General features: G+C 39.2%; 1 protein-coding gene across 6 annotated transcripts in view; it reads left to right on the top strand.

Annotated features, from left to right (window-relative positions):
• The window catches only part of CLASP1 (cytoplasmic linker associated protein 1), a 321,777-nt gene that overhangs the window by 247,392 nt on the left and 52,513 nt on the right, over nt 1-21,872 (top strand). For 5 of the 6 annotated variants that reach the window (XM_057505720.1, XM_057505716.1, XM_057505718.1 and 2 more), the window contains 5 exons: nt 587-750; nt 4,434-4,512; nt 5,544-5,687; nt 16,072-16,215; nt 16,745-16,851. In XM_057505720.1, coding sequence (XP_057361703.1) covers nt 587-750; nt 4,434-4,512; nt 5,544-5,687; nt 16,072-16,215; nt 16,745-16,851 — 638 coding nt within the window. Of the gene's footprint in view, nt 1-586; nt 751-4,433; nt 4,513-5,543; nt 5,688-16,071; nt 16,216-16,744; nt 16,852-20,635; nt 20,753-21,872 lie in introns of all 6 variants that reach the window. The other variant, XM_057505717.1, reaches the window with a different exon arrangement.

Below are 21,872 nucleotides of genomic sequence, written 5' to 3'. Positions count from 1 at the left end.
TTTATAAGATATTACTTTATAATATCTGATTTGACATACAGCAAAATAAATGACTAAAATGAAAAGCAATACATACACAAGTTATTATATTAATAGTATTTGTTGAATGCTAAGTAATGAACAATAGTACAGAATGATGATAGTTAAAAGGGTTTTTTGTTTTTTTAAGAAAGAAAGGAAGGAAGGGTTCCAGGATTAAACCCAAGTTACTTTCTCTCTCTACTGAATTTTAAAGTCAAACTAAGGGAGGGAGAGTATCTTTTTTTTGTACAGTTTGTAGCCTTTTCGGGTCTTTTAAGAAACTGCATGACAATGGTATTAATTCACTGTGGACTAACATGGAATTTGTTTCGTTGCATGGCCTGGTTTGCTGTGGAATTCACAACAGAGAGTAAGTTCCAGTCCTTTTTCCTTTACCTATTTTCCTTAATATATTTGCCTTATAATGTGACCAGTTGTTAACAGTGTTTAAATTAACCTAAATTATGAGTAGGAAAAGCCAGTATGGATGTTTTTTATGTTTTGGAGACTTTGGAGAAAATTATAAATTCAATGTGTGAAATACTTGATTTTTATTTGTGTCTAGGTTTTCAGTATGTTTTTGGAGACTCTTGTGGATTTTATAATAATTCATAAGGATGACTTGCAAGACTGGCTTTTTGTCCTTCTCACACAATTACTTAAGAAAATGGGAGCAGATTTACTTGGATCTGTGCAAGCAAAAGTTCAGAAGGCTCTAGATGTCACAAGGTAAATCAAGTTGTGATCATAGTATCACAACAGGGCCTAGGACATTTTTTCTCCAGCTGTGGATTTAAATAATTGACATGTCACATTGTGACATTTTGCAGTGATTTGGTACAGAAGATACATATTTCTAAATGATTATCACTGTGTCAGTTAACATACCTTTACTTCATACAAGTACCATTTTTTGTTGTGGTGAGCACATTTAAAATCTCTTCTCTTAGAGATCTCCTGTATCACTAATTATAATCACCATGCTGTACATTAAATCTGCAGAACTTATTCATGTTGTAACTGGATGTTTATACCCTTTGACCAACATCTCCTCAATTTCTCCCACGCTGACCTCAGCCCCTGGCAACTGCCATTTCACCCTGTGTTTCTATGAGTTAAGCTTTTTTTTTTTTAATTCCACGTAGAAGCCAAATCATGCAGTATTTCTCTTCACTGGCTTACTTCGTTTACCATAATGCCCTTAAGAATCATCTGTGTTGTCACAAATGGCAGGACTTCCTTTTTTATGACTGAATAACATTCCATTGTTTGCATCCACACTTTTTTTTAATCCATTTATCTGTCAACAGATACATTAGATTGTTCCCATGTCTTGGCTATAGTAAATAAAGCTGTAGTGAACAAGGATCAGATAGATCTTTGCAGTAGTGATTTCATTCTGTCCAGAAGTGGGATTACTGGATCATGTGGTGGTTCTGTTTTTAAATTTGGGGGGAATTCCCATACTGTTTTCCATGTTCCATTTTATAATCCCACCAACAGGGGTATAGAGGTGCCCTTTTCTCCACATTCTCACCTGCATTTGTTATCTCTTGTCTTTTTGATAATAGCCATTATGAATATTTACAAATACGTAATATTTATCCTTCTGAAGCCCTCAGTATTTTTAATACTTAACTTCTTAAGTAACATTGGAAATTTTTCTATCCATGTATGATGTAGCATTGCCATTCATCCAAGAACGGCATCTATTGACAGTTCACTGGCTCGGCAGTTCATCACACACTTAAGAGCAGTTGTAACCCATCTGGCTATTAAGAGAAAAGAAAAGCTGCTGAGACTCAGAAAAGTATAAAAAACTGACAGTGTGCTGTCATTGTTTGGAAACCTCTTATTATTATTATTGCCTGCGTAGTTGTAGGTCCTTGACATACAAGTATTAGAAATTAAGTGATCTCAGGAGACACTTTGCAATGATGGCTTTGTTGTGATTTGGTGGAAGATCAAGGGGAAAGTGTCAGATCCAGTGAATTTTTTAAAGAATAAACAAATGACTCCTGGTCACTTAGAAAATTATCATCAGCTCAGTAACCAGCTACTACAAACTGGAATATTACCAGGTATCATAGAATTTTCAAAATGGAAGGACCTCCCTTGTTTTATTTATGAGAAAACAGACATTGGCCGACTTGCTCAGGGTCCCACTTCATGCTAGTGGTAGGGTGGTTGCTCTGTTGTCCTTTCCACTTAACCTCAGGCTGGCCTGCAGGCATGCATCTTTGTGTCCTGCAAGAGAATGTGAATGGGGTTAGCACCTTTTTTTTCCTCTCTGGGGCCCTCCATTAGCAGTAGGACACAGCGTCCCCCATGCACACTTCTGTTGGACGCACTCACCCCTCGCAGGCGTTTGTCCCTCTGTGCTGCAGTGCTGTCATTTTTTTTTTAGTCCCTGACTCTGGAGATCTGTATGATTAGAGCCACTGTAGGATTTTTTAAATCACAATTTCCCTTTGGATTTTCAGTGAACTCAGTGTAATATACTACATTTGCAATAAGGCTTTCAAATGCCACCCCCTCCTTTGGATGATTGAATTTAATGGAATTAGAGAACATTCCTAAATACCAATATATCAGTGAATTTATAAAGTTTTCACCAGGGGTTAACTAGAGGGGTGAGGCTGATCTAGCTGATAACAACTGAGTGAAGTGGACAAGCAGGCAGGTGGCACTCTGGGGGTCTTGGTCAGTTGTGGGCATGCTGGGCTGTGGGCCCAGTTGTACTAGACTTGTCAGGAAAGGTCAGAAATGTGGATTAAAGCAACATTTGAGATTCTTTTTCCTTTTTGGTGACACTGTGAAACCCAAATAAAAGATTTGTGAGCCAGATTTGGCCTATAGGTTGCTTCCTTAAGACAGGTGAATTTCTGAATGACAAGATCTAATTCATATTTTTAGGGATATCAGGAATATTAAGATTACATCCTAAACTTTGGTGATTAAGAAAAACAGTTTTGTCCTCCTGTTAATTTTCCTAGATGTCTCTTAACTTCAACAATCCTGTTTTCAGTAGATTTGGTCTGAAATCTGGAACGTGTTCCTCACACCCTTTTTCTCAGCCACTGAGACATGTAGCTGAGCTTATCTAGGATCAGTCGTGGTAGGTGAGAGCTGTTTCTCAGGTAATAGACCTGCCTTCGAATCTGCCTATTCCCGTCCCTTTGGTTGTATCTAACAACAACAGGACATGTTACCAGGTTCAACACACCAGTTACTGAGATACAGTCTCCACTGTCCCCTTGCTGCAGTTGAAAGGAGAGGCATTTTGTGTGTGGCCTGTTTACCGTGTTTCTTTAATTTATAGTCAGTATGAGTAACTTACTCATGTACCTTCACGTGTACCTAGCTTCCAGAAGTGGTCTTCATAGCTTCCTGGATATAGCTAGATGTGGGAGAAAGGATGTGCCTTTGGGTTAACTTTATTTTTTACTAGTAATTTTAATTATGGCAATACTAGTACCTAGTGTGTGCCATGTACCTTATTTTGTTCGTGTATCATTTCTTTTAAGTTTCAAATCAGTCCTCTGATTTTATGGATTTGAACCTGCGTCCCTGCTTTTTTTTTACTCTCCCTCTGTAGACTCTAAGAGAGTCTAAGAAAGCAGTGCAGTCCCTCAACATCAGTTGTAATATATGTTTGTGTTGCCTTATCTTTCTGGATAGTGTGGAGGGCATGTCTGTCTTACCCAATGGAAGGCATTATGCAATTTTAAACTAATATTAGTAATCACAGCATTTTAAGGGAGGGAACACTGACTCTCACTAGCCAGAATCCCTCGGTTGGGTCAAAGGTATGAGATGACTAAAAAAAGGATCAATAACTGGCAAGAAACAGAGCAGGAGAGTGCCTCCTTGGGCCCCAAGCTTCTCTGTGTGTTTTGTAGCTGGATGGGGAATTTTTTTCTGGTGAGTACCCCAAAAGCTGTCATGGCTATACAGAATAGGGACCGTAAACAGTTACCAGCCAGAACAAAAGACAACAGTAGGGCTAGCACAAGCAAGGTCAGCAGTGAGCAGCGATCAGGATGTAGTTTTTGGTATAAGCAACATGCAGAAAGGTAACTGGGAGAAAAGGAGCAGATCCCCTAGAAGGCAGGTACAGTCTCTTCCTTAGTTTATTGCTTTGTCTTAAATTTTTAAATAGCATACTCTTTAGTGTAGTATGTGTTTTGGGACTTTAAAATAAGACTTCCCTTTTTCTAAATTTTCTATATAATGTATATTCAGTGTTTTTATAAGATGAAAATTACTGTTTTTAAAAAGGTGAACAGCCTTGCTTTTTTACATACATTAATCTACAATGGTATATTTTTGTGTCTTGATATGGTTTTACATTATTTTTTGTAATAACTCTTTCTTTAAAAACAAGTGCTCTTTTCTTTTTTTAAACCTAGGGATTCCTTTCCATTTGATCAACAATTTAACATTTTGATGAGATTTATTGTGGATCAAACTCAAACTCCTAACCTCAAGGTTGGTAACTATCATTACAGTTGACCTTCTAGAAGTCAAACTTGCTTAGAATTTACTTTTGTATATGTGACTCATATTTGCTATTATGAATAAATCTGCTGTGAGCATTCTTGTACAGCTGTTTGTAGACATGTTCGCTTGTGTCTCGGTTCAGTACCTAGGAGAGAAGTTGCTTGTTCATTGGGTAGGTATATGTTTAGCTTTATTTGAAATTGCTAAATTGGTTGTGCCATATTATATCCTACCATCAGTACAATGAGAACTCCAGTTGTTCCACATTCTCACCAACATTTGGGTGTTATTACTATTTTTCACGATTCATATTTAAGCTGGGAAATTCTGATGTTTTGAGAATAGGTGTCTTATTGGAATGTTTATCATTTTAACATTCTAACATATGAAAATAATTGTTACATGTTTTTGGAGAAGTCATACCTATACAAGACTAAATTTGAGGGAGCTTGTGTGTTAATTAGATCATGTGCATCATCTGTTCTTTGATCATTAACTTCTGTAGGGGCTTTAGGATAGGCCCAATAAATGATAACCCCTTTCTCCTAAGGTCACACCCAATTGAGACATCAGAGAAGTTAGGGCAGAAAATCAGCTTGATTACTGAAAATGCTGCCTTTCAAGATACAGCCTGGAATGTCTAAAAAAAAACAGGACCAACTGCAGAGCTACCCTTGCCCTCCTCGTCAGGGACAGAGCTAAAAATTCCATGGCCTTTCCTTGTGGGCTTCTGCCCTGTGAGTGGCTTGAAGCATCCATGAGGGGCACAGCATGCCTTCTCGGCAGGTGCAGCAGTCTACAAACGAAAAGGATGAAGCTGCGTGGCACAGTCCTGTCCCCAGACTTACCCTCGTCATTTCATGTTTTTTTCCTGATGGCTGCTACTCCATGTGGAAACATATATCCAGGAGAAAGGAGGTGTCCCTCAATAGAGTTTATTTTTCTGTGATCACCAGGTAAGAATTCTGGTCAGACTCTCATAACATCTACTTAATGTTTACAATTATTGCATCTTTCAGGTCAAAGTTGCAATCCTGAAGTACATTGAATCTCTCGCTAGGCAGATGGATCCGACAGATTTTGTGAACTCCAGTGAGACAAGGCTTGCAGTTTCTAGAATTATAACCTGGACAACAGAACCAAAGAGTTCAGATGTGAGAAAGGTATGTATGTCCAAGAGACTATAAAGTACAGCTTTAATTAGAGACTGTTCTTAGATGTGTATTAGAAAAAGATTATTTAGAAACTTGCAAATGACCACACCTACCTGGAAACCCTTGCCACTCCTTTTCCATGAAAACCGAGACTTTACCCTTGCCCCTTATCTTTCTCCAGCTCCACCTAGTTCCAGTCTCTGAATGTCAGAATGAAAATCTGAAACCTTGTGTGATGGCTTCATGGTTTTCTTATGAATCTGCTTTAACTGTGAGAGCAATAGTAGTTTGGTTTCTTTTATATGAACATTGGTTTTCCTTAAATCAGTTTTGGAACATGTACTTTGAAGACAGAATTGCAGATCAAAGGCTACCTGACTGTAATGTGCCTAATAGTAACATGGTTGAAAGTTTGCTAAGATAGAATGAATTCTTGGCTTTAAAAAGAGCAAAACCCTTCCAATTATGGACCACACTTGGAACACACTTTCTTTGATTTGGGGAGTGAAGTGGGGAGATAGAATTAAGAGTTTTGAGACACCCTGATACCAAAGTGTTGTTTCATTGCTGCTGTTTTCTAATCAGCTGCAGAGAAATATTTGCTACTTTCTTCTGAAATGGGACGTTGAGAGGCATATATAACCTGGTAAAGAACACAGGATTCTTTCTGCTATTAGGTTGTGTTTGCCTTTGGTCTGTTACACAGTTTAGTTAACATGTAACATTTAATCAACTCCTGACACATTATAAGCACACAAAGAGTGTAAGTTGTTACTATGTTTGCCAGTTCTCTGATTCTTTTCCTGTCAGTGTCATTTCTTCTATGTTTGAGTTTCATAGGTGGCCATTGTTCTACTTTAGATATCTCTAACCAGCCTTTTAAAAGTATTTTTCACTGCTAGATTTCTCACTTCTGCTTTCAGACTAAAAGTACAATTTGGGTTATTTGTGTACAATCTTGAACCCTGCATTTTTTCTTCTGTACTGTATAGTACTTCCACAGCCATGCCTGCCAATGGTCCTTTGGTCTTGGGGAAGAGTTGATAATATGAATCACTTAGGTCCAGGCAGAGAAAGTGGGAAGGATCATTCCAAGCAACAGTTAGCAAGGTTGGTATGTTTTCAAATACAAATGAACACTTAGCTCCTTCGCCTAATGGCATTCAAGGAGAACTACAGAATTATCTAAAAGGTTTCTTTGGAAGGGTCACAAAGTTGTCCAAGGTAAGCCTAGGTAAACTAAGGTAAACTTAACTTGTCCAAGTTGTCAAAGGAAGGAGGGCAAATCCTATTAAAGCATTCATTCAAAATTACTGTCTAGTGTTACCATTTATCAAAAGAATACTTTACTGCCAACCTTTAACCATTAAGCCAGTTTTGGGTTAGGACAATACGGTGGGAGGTAGTTAAATGATTTGGTTGGTTTGTACATCAGAAACAAGTTATTTTTGTTATTTTCAAACTCATAAGGTCAACCAATAAATGCAAAAGACTTAAGTGCACCTTTCTGTCTTTAATCCAAAATGTAAGTATGTGTGTAACTGTATGTGCTTTTAAATTGAATGTTATTTAAGTATTCCTTCCTGTGGGGCTGAATACATTGCAAGGGCAAGAAGTTGGGAGAGACTTTCACATTACATGATTAGAGCCTATGTAGAGTAACTAACTTTGCTCATAAATATCATGTATATCCACTGTCTCTGGATATACACATTAAAAATTTGAACTAGGATTTATTGTCCTAACTTTTCTAACCAGGATATTCGATAGGAACTCTTATCCTTGGAGGTATCTAGCCCTGGCTCCAAAACACTCAAACTTATTTCATACTAGCTTAAGTCAAGTATGGATAAGATATTACTTTATAGTCAGAAATCACATGGTTCTTTGATCTCCAACTCTTAATTTCACTTATTTGGGATCATGTCTATGTCACAAAACCTGCTCTCCATTGGCATTCTGCTTCTGATGCCTGCCCTCATTTCTTCCTCGTCCCCATTGTGAGGACTGCCTAATACCTCACCTTTGGACAGAGCTCAAACCTAGGTTCTGGGACATTACTCCTGATCTTCAGAAGAATTTGAAAGCTTTACATCAGTAGTTCTCAGTCCTCAAGACAATTAAAATCAGTGTTGATTCCTTGGCTCTACCCCAGGTAATTTGACTTAGTTGGTAGAGAGTAGAGCTTGAACATGGTTTTGGTTCTGGTTGGGATACCCTCCACTGTTGGCTGGTTTTTAATGCAGAGTTGAGACCCATTATTTTAAACCATTACTCTGGAGTTGCACCTCAGGACATAAAGGCTGCTGGTGTACTCTTGACCTGGTTGCCACTCATTCTCTTGGCACCTAGCCAAGACCCTCAGCACCTTCAGAGCCAGGCTGGCCTTGCTGTTCCCTACTCCTTTCTCCTGTCCACCCTGTGTGTTCAGCACCTAGCACAATGCCTGTAGCTCTGGGAAGGGGGTTCCCTGCCTGGGGCAGGTTCTTTATGGTGAGACCAAAAAAAGGCGAGGGCAAGAAGTTGGGAGAGATGAGGGTTTCTACGTTTACTCTCACAGCAATCACAGGCAGCTCAGTACACATGGTGTACCGAGGGATGAGGAAGAAACAAGGGCAGACGTCAGAAGCAGAATGCCAGTGGAGAGCAGGCTTTGTGTTGTAGAACTACACGATCCCAAATAAGTGAAATTAAGTGTTGAAGATCAAAGAGTAAAGGAACCATGTGATATCTGGCTATAAAGTAATATCCTACCCATATTTGACTTAAGCTAATATGAAATAAGTTGAGTGTTTCATATGTGGAGTATAAGAACAAAAGAAAACTGAAGGAACAAAACAGCAGCAGAAGCACAGAACCCAAGAATGGACTAACAGTTACCAAAGGCAAAGGGACTGGGGAGGATGGGTGGGAAGGGAGGGATAAGGGCGGGGAAAAAAGAAAGGGGGCATTATGCTTAACATGTATAGTGTGGGGGGGCACGGGGAGGGCTGTGCAACACAGAGAAGACAAGTAGTGATTTTACAGCATCTTACTGTGTTGATGGACAGTGACTGTGAACGGTTATGTGGGGGGGACTTGGTGAGGGGAAGAGCCTAGTGAACATAATGTCCTTCATGTAATTATAGATTAATGATAGCAAAATAAAATTTAAAAAAAAAAAGAAAGAAGTTGAGTGTTTTGGAGTCCCAGGCTAGATACCTCTAAGGGTAAGAGTTCCTATAATATCCTGGTTAGAAACATTAGGACAATAAATCCTAGTTCAAATTTTTAATGTGTATGTCCAGGGACAGTGGACATTATGATCAAATGTGCTCTGCAGACTGGCTACAGGTTCTGCTCTCCAGCATGAGCTTAATCCTGTAGGCAGTAGGTCTTAGTCTCTCTTTGCTCCCCACCCTTCAAGCTCCCTAGTCCCATGCTTGGGCTTAATTCTCCAGGAGCACCGGGGCTCGACAGCTCTCTCACCACTCTCCCAGCGGCCCAGCATCCTGCTCCCAGGCTCTGGGAGCAACTCTGTGGGCGGGCCCCTGGTGACTGGAAGACGCCTGACCAATTATGTACACAGGGAGAGGAGAGAATGGCTGTGTCCTCTTACCCGTCCCCTGGGCAGGTACTCCTGTGACTGAGCAGCAACTCTGTTGTGGGTAAACGCCCCATATGTGTGTAAACAGGCTCTTATTATATACACAGTGGGTGCTGTTAAGGCAAGGTGGGAATCCTGGACAGGAAGTGTCATTTTCCCCACAATACCTGTAGAAACAAAATAGGCAGTTAATAAATATTTTGAAAGAATTAATGAATGATAAATGCCCAAAGAGAAATCCAATTTCAGGTAACACTTTGAAGCCATCATTTTCAAAACTATAGTCTTGGAAGTTCTCCTCTTTTGGCTTCTGTGTTTTCTGTTGCAAAACAAATTACCACAGACTCCGTAGCTTGAAACTACACAGATATACTACCTTACAGTTGCTGTGGTTCAGGAGTCTGGCACACTGGGTCCTCACCTCTAAAGTAAGATGTTGTCTGGGTCTTTGATCTCATTGGATGCCTCGGCTCTTCTTCCAGCCCACTGGCCCTTGGCCAAATCCAGCTCCTTACAGGTGTAGGGCTGAGGTGCCTGTTTTCTTGCCGACTGTCAATAGGGTGCGTTCTCAGCATAGAGGTTCCCTGCCATCCCCTCTCAGTAGATGGCAATTTGCTTCTTCAAAACCAGAAGAATGTGTGAGGAAAAAAATGTCTAAAATCTTACCAAATTTGATAGAAAAGATTAATCCTACATATCTGTGAAGCTCAACAAAGTAGGATTAAGAAAAGTCACATCTAGACACACCATAATCAAACTATGAATGACAAAGACAAAGAGAATCCTGAAGGCAGCAAGAGGGAAGCATATGCAAGAGCTCCGCAGCAAGACAAACAGCTGCTTCTCATCAGCAACCATGGAGGTTGGAGGCAGCGGGATGACAGTCAGAGAGGAGAGAGAGAAAAACCTGTCCATCAGGAGCTCTCTTCCACAAAACTATTCAAAAGCGAAAGTGAAATGAAGTCAACACCTCTAACCTCTCTTAAGGGCTCACTCAGGTCAGACCCACCCAAGATAACCTCCCCTTTGATTAGCAAAGAGTCAGCTGATTCCAGAGGGGCTTGAATTGCATCTGCTAAATCCCATCTGTAACAGTTACAGGGGTGGTGTTCCATCATACCCAAATTTCATTCTAGGGGAGGGGATTATACTGAGCTCATGTGCCAGGAGGTGGGATGCTTGGGGGCCATCTTCGAGTTCTGCCTACCAAGGTTTTGGTCTCAGTAGACTGGCAGGAATCTTCCATAGTTATTTGGTTAATTCCTTAGCTTTTACTTAAAATAGGGAGCTTTTAAACCAAACCATTCAAATTGCCGTGAAATTCAACTTAGCAGATGCAGCATTGCATTCTGGGTACCCTCTAGATTTTTTTTTTTTTTTTATCGTCCAAGATGTCTGTAGCTCTATTTGGCTTTCAGTTAGTTGTACATACCCAACACTGACTAATAAAGCATTGTTACTTGATTCAAATAGGTGTTTTAAAGCATCATATTCAAATATGTGTTCTTCTGCCCCATAACTACTCACCCACATATGTTGGGGCACTGCAGAGTGATCTTTCTTGGAGCTAGATTCCCTTGGATTTAAATACTTGTTTTGACGTACCATCCATTGGATATTGTATAAATATAGATGCTATTGTAAGTGGTGCAGCTGCCTTACCCAAGAATTTGAGATGTCTTTGAAAGATTGTCCAAATGAATATAATGCCTAAATAAATTAAAATATTTAGAAATTGTGATGTGGTTATGTATCACTCTGCTCTAAGATGTAAAATGTCATTTTAAAGCTGTAAAAAAAAAACAGGATTTTTTTATCTCTTTTTTTTTTTTTTAATCTGGAAAATTTAATGCACTGAAGATACCCTTTCCTGGCTCTTTTAAATAAACATGTTTTGCCCTCTCTTCCATTTGCAGAGTTAATACAATGTTTTATCAGGGAAATATGGTGATTCCAGAGCAGTTGGTGATCATGAGCCAAGTTCTCTTGTTCTCAATTTCTTAAGAGTGAGGCTAGGTTATTTTTCTAAATCCTAGAAGAACCCTTCAGTCTGAAATCTATGCAGTAAACCCTCATATTGACTCCATCCCTGGAGAATGTTAATTTTATGCAAGCCATACTTAGGGAATTGAAAACAATGTAACTCATTTACCGTATCTATAAGATGGTACTTGGGAAAGCACTTCAGAAACATTTTAAGCTGGTAGAGCTGGATTTGTTGACTTCAAGCATTTTTAATAATTATTTCCCTTTTTTACCTCAGTGTTTTGGGGCATTGCATATTGGAGGGAGATGGGTGTTTGAAGATAGAAGATGTTTTGAAAAGGAGGGAAGAAGCACAACCAAACCCAGAGCACAGGAGAGTCACCAGGGATGTGTGCTCACAGGCTGTGACTGATTTGGATGAGGTTGAAAAGCCCCACCAGACTAACTGGTCTGCCTTTTTCCAAGAGCAACCTTTTTCATTTTCTAAGCGTGGGAGTCCTGACCAATTTTTTGATCAAACTGTTCAGACGTACAGTAGACCTTCCTTAATGTACTGCATCTGTGTTAAGATGATAATAGTAATTAACAGTATAAAGTGGATTCTAAAGTTTGACCTCCATTAGACTTTTGCCTCTGTCATTTGTCAGTGGTGTGAGCAAGTAACCTAACTTTAGAATTCTTGTTTATCATCCATAAAGTGGGAATCATAATAATTCCTGCCTGAGGCATTATTGGGGGGACTAACTGCAATAAAGTTTATCAAAACATAGATAAATATTATTTCATTTGCTGTTGTAGCTCCTGCTATTACTGTTTGAGGGTTGTTTTGGTTTTGCGGCTGCTGTGTGTGGAACAAATTGAAAACTTAATTTTTTTCAGCATTTAGGAACATTTTTTCCCATCAACCAAAGGGAGTGTGGTAATGACAGTAGAATTTTTAATGGTATGTTTATATTTTATGATTCAGAATCCCTGTATGTTTGCTTCTCATATGTGGTTCTCTGTTAGCACCCACTTTGTCAGATAAAATAACAGATTTAGCCTCCAAATGTTGTTTTCAGAAATGTGGGAAATGAAGGCATGGCAGAGACACCTGGAAAGTATAAAGACACTGTTGCCTGGAGCAGGAAAAGTATAAAAGTAGCTTTCAAAAGTCAAAATTTCTAATTGAAAAAATTTTAAATGTCTGATTATAGATAGCAGCATGGCCTAATTTAAAAGCTGATAAGGTTACTATCAAATAGGGTTTGAATCACACCTTCACTCTGCCTGCTAATTTCTGGTCTCATTTTGACACCTTAGATCTTCCATTTCATCTTGAAAAGCAGGACAACTAACCCTTCCTGGAGGGCTCATGATCATGAGGTTCAGAACTGGCAGTTAAACTGTTACTCTTAGCTTTTGTATTATGTATACCTATATGATTGTGTAAAAGCATCCAAATCCTTTTATAGCATATAATAACCCTGGTGTAAGTAAGCACTTGCTACTCTCTGATTAAATCCTACCACCTTTCCTGTCCATCAGTCCCCGCTTCAGCGTAGTCGAGTAGGTGAGGATTTCCCCACCAGGTCAGCTTCAACCTGCTCTGGGCCTGGAGAAGGAAACTTGGAAGAAAATTGTAAACAGGTAGACTTAAAACTGTGCACTAATTTGAAAAAAGGGCACTTCACTGTTTGCATTTTAAATGATTAATACTGATTACACTTGTGAAGACACAGAATAGTTTGAAGAAACTTAAAATTAATATAATGCTATCTGAGTGTGTATGTGTGTGTGTGCCTGTGTATATGTCTGTACTTGGTATGTTTTATGATTAACTACCTTCCCAAAGAAATAGTCATGCTGAATGCAGACCTCTAGTGTATTTTAATATAAAATAGGAAAGATACTAAATAAGGTATACTTTAATATATAAAATAAAGACGTGTTAGGTAGTAAGAAATGTATAAAGGTTTTGAAATCCCTTGTCTTTGGTAATTTTCTAGAGCACTTTTAATGATGGTCTGAAAGGTGCAGTAGTCGTAGTAGTGTAATAAATTAGAACACTCCTCCTCCTCCCAAATTTTAAGTCTTCCTAATCAATACCAGCCCTGAAGCATCTGTCAAAACTTTGTTGATTTCCTGTCTTGAAGAATTCCTCTTGCTGGAAGGTGCAACAGCATTTGAGGCAGTTGATAGTCCTGTGAGGTCCTTTCAAACAGCAGCAGAGAGAGTTGAAGAGTCTTTACCCTCACTCCCCAAAATTCTACTGAAGGAACATGAGTGGGCAATCATTTCCTTTTATGTTGTCATTTGATCTTTGAATTACCCTAGAGCTGTCCACCAGGAAGAGTCAGCAGCGCTCTCAAGTTTTTCCGTCTGGCTGCATGATGGCCCTACCTCTTGTGGAAGGCAGGAGTTAAGAGATGGGACAAGGGCAGCGACATACTCCACTTTTTGGATACATTATTGAACACAAGCTATGCCCTAGGCTTTTTAAAATGAATCCCTCCAACCCATGCCCATATTTGGAAACACTCCGCTAATGGGAGCATGTTGATGGTAATGATAAAAAAAAAAAAACAAGTTTTCTCCCTTGCTTGGATTCTAGTATTCTGACTTCTCACTAATGTGCAGGGTTGGATAAAATATTTTTGACCATAGCAGTCTTATTCCTTTTAAAACTTGCACGTAAAATCTTTTTAAAGTAATTATTTAAGTGATACTTTCTATCCATTTCATTAGAAGATTTGACTTTGAAAACAGCTTTAAGCCAAAGGGTGACTTTTGAAAACTGTATGGAAACATTTACATTATATATGTTGAAAGCTAAAAATAAATTATCTTCATTTATGTGTGTAAATCACACACATGCCATCTCTTTACTGGGTCAGAAGTTAAAGTCTACTGCACTTTCTTTCCTACATGACTGAAAGTCACTTGTGTTGTGTAGCCATGAATTAGCATAGTTTCTAGGCCTGGCGTATCTCAGCCTTCCTGTTGCTAGCACGTGGCACTAATTTTCTTACATACTTCATGAAGAACCTCAAGTTCACTTTGTGCTTAACGTGTTATATATCATGTCACTCTTGGAAGAAATGTGATCTTCTAAGTAAAGACAGTGGCATATTTCACATAAAAGTACACTTTTCAAAAATGTAATGAATGATACATTTGATAATTTTCAAATGCCATTTCAGTCAACAGCAAAATAAGTGCCTAAACTTCATTATTGAGTTGATGACATTGATTCTTCTTCCCTGTTAAAGCTCAGGTCTGCTTCCTTCTTTCTCTTTGAAGTGCAGTTTTCCTGCATGCATTTCTTTCTAACATCTAATAAAATGTTTTTTTAAATGCACAGGTTACTCTGCATGATTTTTGAAATCTCCTGTTATACAAATACACAAATCATGTTAATAGCATATTAAACTGGTGGTGAAGTAATTTTCTTCTGATGATAGTTTATTAAGAATGTTTCCATAAGGAAATGTGATAAACTTCATTTTAGTAAATAATTTTTTCTGCCTGGGTCATGAAAGCGCACTGGCCCCTTACAATTTAATTTGGGTGGGAAGACTACTAGTGGCTTTGTATTTGGAGATCAACAGGAAAAATGTTTGATATTTTTGCCCAGTTCAGTGTTTAATGAATGCTTTTGACATGTTGAAAACATAATTCTTGATCCTGTAAGAAATAACCCACTGATAATTCTAAAGTTCGTAATTAATTTTTATTTTTGTTTAAATACACTTGGGTCTTTGGATTATATTTTCTTCCTCAGGCACAAATAGTAGTTTTGTCTTAACTGGACCTAGAATTAATTCTAACACTGTAAAAGTGTTTAAGTACTCTGAGTGTTTATTTCCAAAGAATTTCTCAGCAAGTACATTTTTTGTAATATTGACATCATGGAAAAATATTCAGAGTAATTACTGTCTGGAAAAATTAATATGCTTTTAGTCAAAAGACTTACATAATGTGTTTTCTTTTGACTCCAAGAAATTTATAAGAAATGCTAGTATTTACTAAGATTTCCTTTTGACACAGTTTTTCTAAATCAAAACCCTTGCTAACTAATTCCTCGGGTGCTGGTTTTTAAGCTTGGATTGCCTGCTACTGTATTAGTACCATAAAAAGTACATACCTTGCTGGAAAAGTCTCTCTTTTGGCTACCATTGCTTTAGCTAATTGTTTTTCCCCACCTAGCTGCTACAGTAATTATAAGCAGTTCTATAGCATGTTGTCTCGATTAGTTTTTAATTTGTACCAATTAAGTCTGGTTTATTTACCAAAGACTCTCTCCTCAGTCCGTAGGTATAAAGTAGGCATTTTTCAGATATATTTAAACTCTGCTTTTGCCAGTGTTTTCTGTCACTAGGAGTGGAGCCTAGGAAGAATGGTTTCTCAGGATAGCTCAATGTAGCTTGTTCAGAAACTTGATCTTCTAGGGTGCACTAGGTCATTCTGACTTACTAGAGTGAACAATATTAAGCCTTTCAAGATATTTTTGATTGTTTCATTTACGTATTTACTAGCTTTGTTTCTAGTGCTAGATAACAAAGAAAGAGTTACTGAGAATTTATTATTAACATGCTGTGGAAATCCAAGGCAAGGGAGTTAAAGTGAAACCAGGGCTTACTTTCCAGATTGAAGTCACTATTTGCTGATAATTGGTGATATTTTCCCCAGATGCTTTTTGTTTTTGTGTTTTATGGCAAAGATGCTCTTTTTCTTTGTTTTACTCATACAAAATGTTTTTGTTTTAAACAATTTTAATGAATATTTTACCAAGATGTGCTATTGTACATTCCATAAATAAATCACATCATCTTTTTCTAGGCAGCACAGATTGTGCTAATCTCTCTGTTTGAATTGAACACTCCTGAATTTACCATGTTACTTGGTGCCTTGCCAAAAACATTCCAGGATGGTGCCACCAAACTCCTGCATAGCCACCTCAAGAATTCCAGTAACACCAGTGTGGTGAGTGCTTCGGTCATGATTAGGGCCTCTGTACACTATCTCTGTGTATCCCTTGTTTAGAACTTGCTCTAATCAAATAGCCAGCTTTCTTGTTCTCTTTTAGTAGATGGTGGGTGTCTTGAGGGTGGGGGCCAGTCTGATCCTGCCGTAGTCCCAATGAATGCATTAACCTGGTATTTAACTTTGCTTGAGTTAGGCTATTTAGTCAGTTAAATTTTACTAGGTCATTTGGTCAGTCAGTCATTCATTGCTTTATTTTTGTCATATGGTAAAGCTGCAAATGCCCAACTGTGTCTGTTACTCTAGTACAGCTGCCATCAGCCATTCAGCTTTGGGAATGCTTATATTACAGTTACCCATCTTTGGTTTATAAGCACTTAAAAGTGGACTTAGGATTCTAAAAAAAAACCACCTAGACTGTGCAGATTTTGCCCCTTTATTTACTATGGGCTAAAAGGCCAAGGGAGTAGCAGAACTATGGTCTATATTTAGCTCTTGAATGAGGATGCTTATTCTACCTTCACCCCAGGGCTCTCCAAGCAATACAATTGGCCGGACTCCATCCCGACACACCAGCAGCAGGACCAGCCCCCTGACCTCACCCACCAACTGTTCCCATGGGGGCCTGTCTCCAAGGTAATGCCATTTCAACAGAAGTGGGAAAACTAAAGCACTCAGTGTCTGGCCTATTTATAGATTTTTAGACCCCCGCTTAACACCAGGAAGTGTGTGGGTGCCAGGAGACCATAGCTTCTAGTCCTCACACAAATCCTAATTGTGTGATCTTAGAGCAGCGAACTTCTATGGAGGAGTGAGTGCTTTGTTGTGAATGTTCTCTGGGATTCTCACTTTTAGAATTCTCTAGTACCTTAAAAGATTTTAAAACTAAAAGTTGCATTTAGTAATATTTTACACAGAAACCATTTAGAAATTCATCACCTACTCTGAAAGTGATAACATGTGAAGTTATTTGTCCTCTAAGTACATCCTTGATAATTCACACATAGACTAGGGTAGTCTTCCAACCAAGAGACCATTCTCAGTATAGTTACTGTCATTAGAGCATCTTTAAAGCAGAATGCTGGCTGCTCTGGAGAAAGATTAAGAGCCTGAGGACAAAAATGGGATCATTATTTTCAGACTCTTGTTGGGACCATGCAACTCTGACCTTATAAAGTCTGAGGCAGCAACTTAAAAAGAGAAAATGCTTTGTCTTTGAGTTTTAGATAAACTGTCTCCATCTGGCCAGAGCCTTTAGAAGTCTCTGCCTGGCGGCTTTAGTGACCCCTCTGACAATGTGTTGGAGTTCCCCAAGGCCTCACTCAAAGTAACGGTGGCCCTTTGGCCAGACTTTTTAGGAGAGAACCAGTGCCTGGACCAGGAAGGATCACACATGCTGTGTTTTTTGGCAGTCAGTCCAGGTCTTTGGAATCACGGACAAGAATTAGGCAGCTGTGTGCTAAGGGTTGCTGACAAAGATCTTGAAAGAAAATACTGCAAGTATATGCCTTCCCTTTAAGGGTTACCTCTTTAGTAAGAAGATATCAGAACTGTGCCTTTAAATTTAGATTTTTAAATGACCAAGAGTCTCCCCAACTCCTCTGTCCTGACCACTGAAGTTCTCTTCAGTTCCTCAGGTCATTATAGAAATATTTTGGAACATAACAAGTTTGTATTTTCTGTTGGTAAAAGAAAGTATTTTGAATACTTACAGTATCCTACTGTTTATATTGCCTTATTTTCTAAACCTTATAAGGCCCCTGATAGTATATTTAGGTAGAATGAAGTACAGTGTTATGTCTCCAATTTGGTCTGTGTTGTCATGATTTTAGCAGGCTACTTAACATTAGACAGTTGAGGCCAGAAACTAATGAAATATGTCTGACTTTTCCCCAGGTGTAACTGAGGCTCAGCCAACTATTTTTTTAATGTTAACATTTAGATCTAAAATATATGGTTTGTCCTAAATGACCGGGGTCCATTGTTGACAGTAACATCGTGGACTTTTTGTTCTTGTTGGAGGAGGGTTTTATGGAAGACTGTATTCTCTGTAAATTATTGCTTTTGTCTAAAAGTGACACTTCTGCAACATTAATTGGGAAATCTGTTCTTCTGTAATACACAGTTCATACTTGTGTCCTTTAATTATTTCATTATTAGGGTGGCACATTATTTAGGTAATAAATATTTAGGTAAGACTAAGATTATTTTATTATAATATGTGCTAGTAGTCTAAGTGGAAGATTGGTGGGGGCTGCTAGCATAATCCATTAGAGCTAAGAATTGGCTAGGTATTAATATTCATAGATCCCCAAATTATTAAAAAGTTCAATTAATTTTTCCAGGTCACCATTCATTCTTAATTGGCCTGATCTTAATTTTTACTGTTAGGTTTATAGTTCAGTGGAATAAATTAAAAGTTTTCTTTTCAATATTCAAAAGTCCAAGTATGGCCTAATACTTTCTTGTCAGCGAATTGTTCTTTAGGGAGTTACTTAGGCAGTGAATAACTAGCCAGATAGCCATAGCCAGTTTGAACTCAGGAGAAAGCATTTTTCTCACAACTGAAATTATCCAGTAGGAAGAACTGCCTCATGTCATCATATCACTAGAAGTATTCAGGTAGGCTGCATACCTAATTATAAAAGAAACTAACTCTTGCACTAAATAGGAGAATGGACTAGGTCACCCCATCCTAAGGCAGCAGTAAAACAAGTCCTACCACCTAGAGCATCAGCCATGTTTCTGAACAGTGCTCTTGAGACATGTTTTTTGTGTCTTGCCATTGTTTTAAGTCACCTTGGCCATATGTTCAAGTTTTTTATTCTTAAGGGGGAGACTTATTACCAATTATTTGTTTTTAATATATTTTTTCGTATCAAAATGAACTAGTCTAGTATTTTTTTAGTCCAGAAATTCTCTACTTGGATTATGGTGATAAAAAGGAAACAGTATAAAATGATGAACAAATCTAGTTTGTTAGTGTTTTTTAAAAATCACTAGTGAGGGAAGTCATTTCTGCCAATCCAGCAGTATCTGAGAAGCCAAAGCTAACAGGTTGAGCTTCTGTGAAACATCACATTAGTCATTGTATCTGTGTGAGAGAGGGCGGTCACTGCTTACTCCCAGCTAGTGAACATGTACTGCTGGGTGTTTGGACAGGAGGTTTATGACCTAGAGATTTTCCTCATTAAACACATATTTATAGTTTAGTTCCTTTTATCAGTGTGATTTGTGTTAAATGAAGAACAGAATTGTAAGGGGCTTCACAAATCACAGGAAGTCCATTCCCCAGTCTGCTGTACATTCTTGGCAAGCATGTTGTAGAGCAGAATGGCAGTAAATATGTAACCGCTGTTACCTCTGACAATAAAAGGTAATTTTAGGTGGATTTTACATTCATTCCATCAGAGGATCAAGAGGGTGCATAGAATCAAAGTGGGGGAACCCAGACTCCCCTCAGGGAGCAGGTGGTGTGTCTGCTTTCTCCTCTGCCTGTTGGCAGAGCTCCATCCCCAACTCAGTCTGTGTCTTAGAGAAGGTCTTTAGGCCCTTCTGTGCTGGTGACCTATCATCTCCACATTTTTGTTCCTTAAACAGTGGGGCTGTAACTGTCCACAGGTAGAGACTGGCTCCCTGCCTGCCGCTCTTGGAACCCAAGCAAGGCCGTTGGCAGCCAGTGCTGCCTGGAGGAACACTGTCTCTGATACCGCTGACCACGTCCTGTGGCCTCCTGCCCCATTTCCAGCCAGCTCAGTTCGCCCCTTCCCAATCTCTGGTTCTTCTGAATCACAGCAGTTATTAAGACTCTGTGTCACTTAATGCTGTGTGAGGAGAAGACCTGTGTTCTCAGATGATCTGTAGTTCTCCTGTGCGCTGATGTGAGCAGAGGACTTAAAGATTTTACTTCCCCTCTCTGATCCGCCAGCTGAGGCTTAGCACCTGGGCTCCCTGAGGGAGATTGCTTTGGTGACCTCTGGACTCCATCAGATTGGATCCCGGCCTCCTTTAGTCAGAATGACACTTTCTCTGGGTCTTCCTGCCATAGTCCCTTTGGTCCCATTTGAATTAAGAACCATAATCCCTTCTTTGGTTCTTTATAAAATAATGATTGCATTACTTGACACCAAACATCCATATTTTTGTGACATGCACTTGGAATCTCATGTGACTTAGAAACATAAATACATGATTGAGCAGGGAAGGAAGGTTGCAGTCCTATTGAGGACCAAATTGTAAATAAAAGTCTGTTCTTTTTCTCTGTATGGAGAAGTATTAATTTTGCTACAACTTTGTCATGGAAGAGGACTCTGTGGCACTCAGAATGTAATAGTGTACTCTCCCCTGCCTCCTCCCCTCCCCTTTGCCTTTTTTTGTTTGTTTGTTTCTCTTTCTGATTTTCCTCTTCTGATCACTACAGTCGGTTGTGGGGCTGGAGTGCTGATGGGTTATCGAAGCACCCCCCTCCCTTTTCTCAGCCTAACTCCATCCCCATCGCTCCCTCCCACAAGACTCTCAGGCGCTCTTCCTCTCCCAGGTAACAAGCTACCTGTTAACTTGTCTGAGGTGTCACAATATTATTTCAGTTCCAAGATCGTCTCAGGTCTTTAGGGAAGCTTCTCAGCTGCTTCCATGGGGCCTTGGCTTTGACTTACACCAGCAGGAGAAGAGCCTTGGTTAGAAGTCTGAGCGGGTTTGTGACTGTTGAACCTCACAACCACGGCTCCTACCATGTCACAAGAACAGGTGACTGTTTCATCAACTGCCCAAATCCATCAACATCTCCTGTTGTGAGGCTCTTGGCCTAGGGAAGTGCTCAGCCCCCTCAAGTAGCTCAGGTGCTATGAAATCAAGGCCAGTGATGGTGGGCATGGTTTCCTTAGCATTCTTCTTAGATGTTACAAGGCATTCCCACTAAGAAGCAGATGAGATCTGCGCTTTCCCAAACTGCCCCTGTAGCTCACAGTCTAGCTATTGATTACACAGACTGCTTTCTTGCATAATGTACTGTCACATACATGGTGGTAGTCTGAAGCCAGAGATCCAGAAAGGAAGCCTTAGAAGCCCATTCACTGTTGCATCTCAGTAAAGGTTCTCTGCCTCACAAGCCCCTGGTTGAGTCTCGAAGAAGGGGTGGGGCTTTCTTCAGATGTTAAGACATGCTAAGTCTGTGGTACAGAGTACAGTCCAGGTATTTCTGCAGGTACGTGTTTGAGGGTCTCAGGTGCTTTTTATAAAGGTCCAAAAATAAGAGAATCTCCTCCCTAGAAGCCTATAGTTATATGGGCTGAGCATGGGGCAGTCCAGGTGTCCTTGTGCTGTGTAAGGTGAGTTTGTACACTCTGTGATAGGACAAGGGTTGAAACAAAGCAAAATCTGTTGCTTTTGAGTGCTTCATAGTTAGCTTTTACACAGATTCACAGTCCTACTTTTGTATCCTCAACATTGGGAAACTGTACATAGTAAACAAGTCAGCTAAATGTTTTAACATCTTTCTTTTGAAACTCTTACTACTCTAAAAATAACTTCTAAAGTCTACAGAGAGTCATATAATGACTTTCTAGATAGACAAGGTTAGGACAGGGGCACACCAACAGTGCGATGGCTGCTTTCATCTGTGTTAAGAAAGCATGCCACTACAACTTGGTTTACTATCT

The sequence above is a fragment of the Manis pentadactyla genome, chromosome 8 (genome assembly GCF_030020395.1).
Source record: "Manis pentadactyla isolate mManPen7 chromosome 8, mManPen7.hap1, whole genome shotgun sequence".
In the NCBI taxonomy this organism is placed as follows: Eukaryota; Metazoa; Chordata; class Mammalia; order Pholidota; family Manidae; genus Manis; species Manis pentadactyla.
This window is presented reverse-complemented; position numbering and strand designations above follow the sequence as displayed.